The following is a 6,558-nucleotide window of genomic DNA, read 5'->3' as shown; positions in this document are numbered from 1 at the left end:
TGGGAGAGGGCCCATACGAGGCACACTCCTAGGGATTATGGATACCTAGTGGATGGCAGGTCAGGAGCTATCATCATGAATGATGAGGGGAGGAGGGTGATAGCTCGCATGAGGGAGTTGTGCCAACAAGTTTTTCGGCACAACGTCCTGGATCATTGGAGGAACATACCGGAGGGGAGCAAGGAGTACATAGTAGCATCCTTGCATGAGGAGTTCCCGGTGCCAGCCGCAGTGGATAGATTCTCTACTAGCTGGATGATGGATTGCATGCGTGCATACATGTCACATAGACGATCCGACGCACGCAAGGCAATCAAGAGTGGGGCTCCAAAGCCCGAGTGGTTAGATGCAGAGGACTGGCGCCGACTGAGGGAGGAGGCTACAAATTCGCCAGGACGTTGGAGTCAGCAGCGGGAGGCGGCGAGGGCACGAATCGAGGCCGGATCGGTACATCATCTTGGGAGTGGCGGCCACAGGACATATTTGGAGGACTTTGTAAGTTTCTCTTTTGTTTTGCTTATTTGTTTTTTTGAGATATTATTTGTACTGACAATCATATTTCTAACAGTTAGCATTTTGTTTTCTTTGCAGCACTCCATTACAAATCGTGATCCGCAAGGCCTTGAGACTCAATATGCAGAGAGGCACGGTCTCAGATCATTGATCGACCGATTGTACAGACGCGGCGGCCCAGTAAGTCTCTCATCTTTCATGTCCGTAGTTACCATGAGATATTTGAATGCATTATTGTATGGTGGATTGATATGTTGTTTCTTTTTCTGCAGAATCCGTTTGATGCTCCTTTGCAGAGGGACGAGCTTTCGGGGGACGACGATTTGTAGCTCGCCCTCAGATCCTTAGCGCTCACATACCTTTAGTTTTTAGTCGTCCGATCTATGTAGACATTTTCTATGTATTAGTGATATTGTTTTATGATTGTACCAATCGCATTTTATGCGATATCATGTATTTATTTCATCTATCAGTTTTATGATTTCAGTATAGATTCTTTTTGTTTGCAAACACTTTGTATGCAGCAGTGCAGAAACTATTTTGTATGGCTCTCATACAGCACACAGTGCTATATGTGGCAGGACAGCTTGCTGCCCTGCCACAAAATTTTTTTTTCCTCTGTTACCGTCGCTATTTGCGTCGCAAATTTACTGCAGGCGTCGCTATTGTCGTCGCTATCAGCGTCGCAAATTCTCTGTAACCATCGCTATATGCGTCGCTATTTGCGTCGCTATATACGACGCATATAGCGACGCAAATAGCGACGATTCCATGGCGTCGTCAATAACGACGCTTTTTGCGACGACGGGGGCAAATTTTGTTGTTTGTATTTTCGTCGCTTTAAACGTCGCTATAAGGTCTATATCTTGTAGTGGTAGCCATGGTGGTGCTAGCGAAGATGTTTCTTCTTCAGATTCGTAGAGGAGCACCATACCTCCTCTATGTCTTTGTTTTCTTGTATATCTATTATCCATCTTTGAGCCTACTGCTTGCGGCCATGCTTTAGGTCGCAAGCACTTAAACTCTCCATGTAAATGCGTTTTATCTATAATGAATACATGGATTTTTGTTTTCAATTCTCGTGCTTTCAGATCCATTGTGGTTTTTTCCAAATGCACAATTTGATGTATGGGAGGGGGAAAAAAAAACCAGTTCTGTTTTTCTGTCTATCTGCGCGTCTAAATTGTAGAAAACGCGCGTTTATAATCGTGTCTAAAATGTAGAGTACACGCACTTATACACATGCTACATAATTCAAATTTAAAAAAAAATATTTTTAAAAAAAAAAAATAAAATTTTTGATTTTGCATTCGCATCTATCGGCGCTTGTAAAAGCGTGTCTATATGCCCGTCAAATTTGCCATGTAGATGTGCTGGTAGATGCACAAAAGAAATTAAATAAATAACAATTTTGGTTTTTTTATGCGCTTGTATTTACGCGTGTATATGCATGTCTATCGTGTATCTATTTCTGCGTGTAAATTTCTTCATACATGCGACTATAGACGCGAGATTGTAGATGCACAAATAGACGGGCGGGTATACGCGTCTGTAAGATTTTCTCTCAATTCAAAAATCGCGCCTAAAAGTGCGTCTAAGTGGCCTTTTTGTTGTAGTGTTTCCATCTTCCATTCAAAAAATCTTTATAGAAGGTGACAATTTTAATCTTCACTTTCAACCAAACACATCCCATCTCTCGTTTGTGACCTCCATTTGCTTCCAATTCAAGCAAAGCCTTTTGTAACATATGCTTTCAATCGCTCAAGTGTTACTCGCATGATTGTTTCAATATCAAGCTTCATGAGCTTGTAGCCACGAAATACTTAGGAGATGCAGAGGCAAATAGAGGAAATGAGTCATTGAAAGCCATGTTGCCTACCCTCAATTTAGAAGCGCAATAGATTGATATTATCATATGCTAATAAAGTATTCATCTAACTCAGAGTCACTAAACCTTCTATACGACACATTATTGCAAGACCTAACAGTATTGTTCTAACTGAATGGTGAAAGCCCTCGCACGAGAGACAGGGCTTCTAGAAAGAGCAACTAGGTAAGCACCTTAGTGACATGACCACTAAATCTGGGTTTAACCAAGGGCTCCCCGGTTACCGTGGGAAGATCCTATGTTTCCAATTCATCTAATCGATGTCTATTTGTGGATTGGTCCATGGGTCTCTTGTTCAAGTGATTCTGGGAGTGGGTTAGAATGACATGTATGCCTAAACACGGTTTGTGAATGTCATTTTTCCTAGTTCCTCATCTGCGGAGGCTATGAGAGAGTGTCTAGCAGAATAGACATCAAACACGCATGTATGTGGCATCGTATCACAATAAACTTACTACATACCGTCCGCCATATGTGGATCCAGCTTAAAAACGTTTGAATGCCCTAGTTTACGTTATCGCCCTAGTTTATGAACGGGTCCTGGCGTAAGTTCAACACGATCGTTTTGCCCTAGTTTACGTTTTTGTCCTAGTTTATGAACCAAGCAAGAGATCGACGAAACCTGGTAGTAACGTCACGTTAAACATTCCAGTAGTAGGACGGGGGGTGGAAACCATAGCAGTATACTCTAACAACCCGTTTATGATCGATAATTGGTGAATTGTACAGTTCAACCGGCCTGAAGCGGCCACTGCAGATGATGATGGTGGAAACTTCAGAGTTGTGGCGTAGTTTTCCTAACATATTTCGCTGACGAATAACAGCTCTGCTGCATACCCCGAGTTGTAACTATGAACATTGAAATGCGGTAGAACTCCTCGTATCCACCCCATCCACCATACATTGCCTTCACGATCAAAGATATCAGAAACCGTGAATTTTGATCCGGTCTTTCTTCACAAGGCCAGCCTGAAACAGCCAAGGCCAAAGGGAGAATCAGTAACAGCAGATGTTATTTGAGACGAGAAGGGGAGCTGGACGAGAAGCAGATGCCATTTTCGAGAAGTTTACCAGAATGATGAGTAAAAGCATGACGGAAATACGTAGTACCTGTACAAGGAAGTTAGAGACGTTCTTGCGCTGGTCGCCTTGAAGCTGGATCACCTGGCCAAGCTCGGGATCGTTTACCACAGTCCCGTTGCAGCAGAACTCCTTCTTGAAATCCTTCAGTATCCTGTGGTAGTTGTATTGCTTCTCTAGGCCTTGCACCGTGGTCAAGCGCTTCCTGCCATTCCTTTGCTGCACCCTCACATGGACCGAATGATGCCCTTTCAGTCCAGGAGATGTTACAGTACCAGAAGTTATATTATTCAGATCAACCTCCCTGAAAGGATCTGTACAGACGTGAAATCAGAAGCAGTCAGAGGCAGCCATGTCCTGACCTTCTCCACAGGCACATACACGTACTCAAAGGTCAAGGCTCACCTTACACATGTACATGCCACTTAAGCACAAGATCTGAAATGAGAGAGTCCAAGAGACAGATAGGAGGGAAACTATCCTTACCTGCCGCGGAAAAACAAGGAAACCACACGAGCTAACTTCCATTTGACAGAATCCCCCACAGGATTAACAATCTGACTAATTAAAGCCCTAGCCGCCACGTCCTTGCAAGAGAGAGTGCAGGACGAAGCCTTGCACGAAAGGCAAAGGACATACAGAACACCTCGGACATGGCAAATGCTTTAGACACATAAAGTGATTAGAAAATAGGGAAGGTGGAAGAGAGCAACTTACCGAAGGCGCTGGGGATGTGAATGTCGAGTGCAGACATTAAAGTCTTTCTTTTTGTGGATGAGGAGCTTCGAAGTGTAGCCTGCGAGACGAAGCTGAGAGAGGGAGAGGTTGATCAACGGCGGGGGCGCAGAGAGAGGTAGCGAGAGAGCGCGCGGGGGGACGGAGACGAGTATCGCAGATGAGATGGCGAACTTGCTTGCTTGTGCTTTTTATGGACCTTGTTAACACTCTCAACACAAACCAACAGCACCGTCTATTCTTTCTGGTAGAAGGAGTCGTTGATGCCGCTGCTTCTTGGGTTGACTCGAGTCTCGCTAAGCGCTCCTTTGACGCTTTCCTGAAGACACGTATTCGTTTTACTACGGGCCCTACAGAAGACGGATTCGCCTTATCTTAGCGCTCAAGTGAGGTGTAAATATTATAATAACAAAAACTTGTTGTTTATGTCAATATGTGATGGGAATCTCACAATCATATAGAGAAGACACACAACTATTCAAATACACAATTCTACATGCATATATCTTGGTTATCACTTTCTCCCCCGTTATCACTCTCTCCCCCACGTTGATTTAAATGACATGATTGTACTTTTGACTTGAGAGAGAGAGAGAGAGAGAGAGCCACCTCTGAGTCGTCAATATATATAAGACTAGATTATATCCTCATGAGTCCTTTGAGACCTAGCAACATGAGTCATATTTACATCTATCTTTAATATTCTCAGGGATCCACCACAGTCGTTTAAGATGCATTAATTTAAGATACATTTAAGCTATACTTCACATGTGATTTTCCAACTTTTGTGGGAATTACTAGCTGTCATCCATGCTCTAAAGCTTTGGAGACACTACCTGTTGGGTAACAACTTTACTCTAGCAACCGATCATAAGAGTCTCAAATGGATCTTTACCTAGAACGACCTCAACATGAGGCAACGTTGGTGGATTGAAGTGTTGGAGGAATATGATTTTGAAATCAAGTACCGACTAGGGAAAGAGAATGTAGTTGCCGATGCACTTAGTCACAAGGCATTCCTAAATTCCCTAATCTTGCAGAATCTATCATCGGCCAGATCTCTGGCTACGAAAGTATCTATGCCAAACACCCCTATACTTGAGTTAGCTCGAGAGGAAGCATGCCATGACTTGGCCTACCAAACAATGCTAAAGGAAATATCTACCAAGGAGCAGAATCAAAAGTTGCAAGCTAAGGTAGCATCTATAAGAATGTGTTTGCATGTATGCATGCATGTGTCCATGGCATACAAGAGAGTAAGAGTGATAGAGCAACTTTTGATTGAACTACTTAGCCACAATCTCTCTCTCTCTCTCTCTCTCTCTCTCTCTCTCTCTCTCTCTTTGCACCTTTTAGTAACTAATGGCATTATTCTTAAAGACTCATAATGATAACAAGGTATGGAGGGATTGTACTTGTATATGGGCTCCTTTTTGTCTACACCATACCATACAATCACCTTCACACTTAAGCCTTCTCTTCTTGGATATGAGCTATTTGTCTATGTCCTCATGACCAAAATTTCACTACAAGATACAGGCATCATACCAAAGCGATACAAATGTTCATTTAAAATTTTGCCTCATCATTTCGAAAAGCATCGATATAAGCCTCTCTACAAACTCCTCGTAGAGAGCGTCGCTACCAATTAGCGTCGCTTTTGCGATACTGATTGTGTCACAATGACGCTCTACGACGATGATAGTAACATTAATAACAACACGTGTAGTAAATCAGTGACGCAAATAGCGATGGTTATAGAGAAAAAAGATATTTGTAGTAAGGCAACACCCATAGCACCATGTGCTGTATAATATTCTGCAAAGAAATTACATATTCGATATGCAATCATTGTCAAGATGGATTCAAAAACTACTTAAAAATATAAGATTATAACTCATGAAATAAGTACAAGACTAGTGATAACAACTCATGAAATTACATGGAGCCATGGAGAGGAGAGTCAAAATAAACATAAAATTTTATTTGTAAATATTGTAAAGTGTGATTTTATACAATGGATGATAAGTACATCCAAGAAATGCTACATGGGAGAGGCTTGCAATGCTACAAATCCTTGCCATCTGAAAGCTCATCTCAACGCAAACGAGCATCGAACAAACTTTGCAGAATAAATAACAAGACATTAGTCCACTATACATAATGTATCATTAAAAAACTTGGTGCACAGATCGGTCGCAGAATGCTCACGTAGTGAATCCTTGAAGGTCCCCAAGAACAATGAACTCTACCTTTTTGCACAAAAAACAATGTAAAAGCTTGAACGACAAGAAGCAAGAGACAAATTGGGTTCAATCTCCCCCATGCCTTGTGTGAGCGCT

The 6,558-nt window shown here is 42.3% G+C and overlaps 1 protein-coding gene across 1 annotated transcript; it reads right to left on the bottom strand.

The window, feature by feature from the left end:
* Positions 1-3,085: 3,085 nt before the first annotated feature.
* On the bottom strand, positions 3,086-4,443 carry LOC148028192 (protein translation factor SUI1 homolog 2-like). Its single transcript, XM_087689009.1, has 3 exons — positions 4,199-4,443; positions 3,512-3,795; positions 3,086-3,370 (listed from the first exon to the last, which is right to left on the bottom strand). The coding sequence occupies exons 1-3, from the start codon at positions 4,233-4,235 to the stop codon at positions 3,326-3,328; spliced, it is 366 nt and encodes a 121-aa protein (XP_087545135.1). The 5' UTR covers positions 4,236-4,443; the 3' UTR covers positions 3,086-3,325.
* Positions 4,444-6,558: the final 2,115 nt, after the last annotated feature.

Source organism: Lygodium microphyllum, chromosome 12, assembly GCF_053477565.2.
Source record: "Lygodium microphyllum isolate KBCC chromosome 12, Lygodium_microphyllum_v1.1.10, whole genome shotgun sequence".
Lineage (NCBI taxonomy): Eukaryota > Viridiplantae > Streptophyta > Polypodiopsida > Schizaeales > Lygodiaceae > Lygodium > Lygodium microphyllum.
Note: the sequence above shows the minus strand (reverse complement) of the source record. Positions and strands in the feature narration are given on the sequence as shown.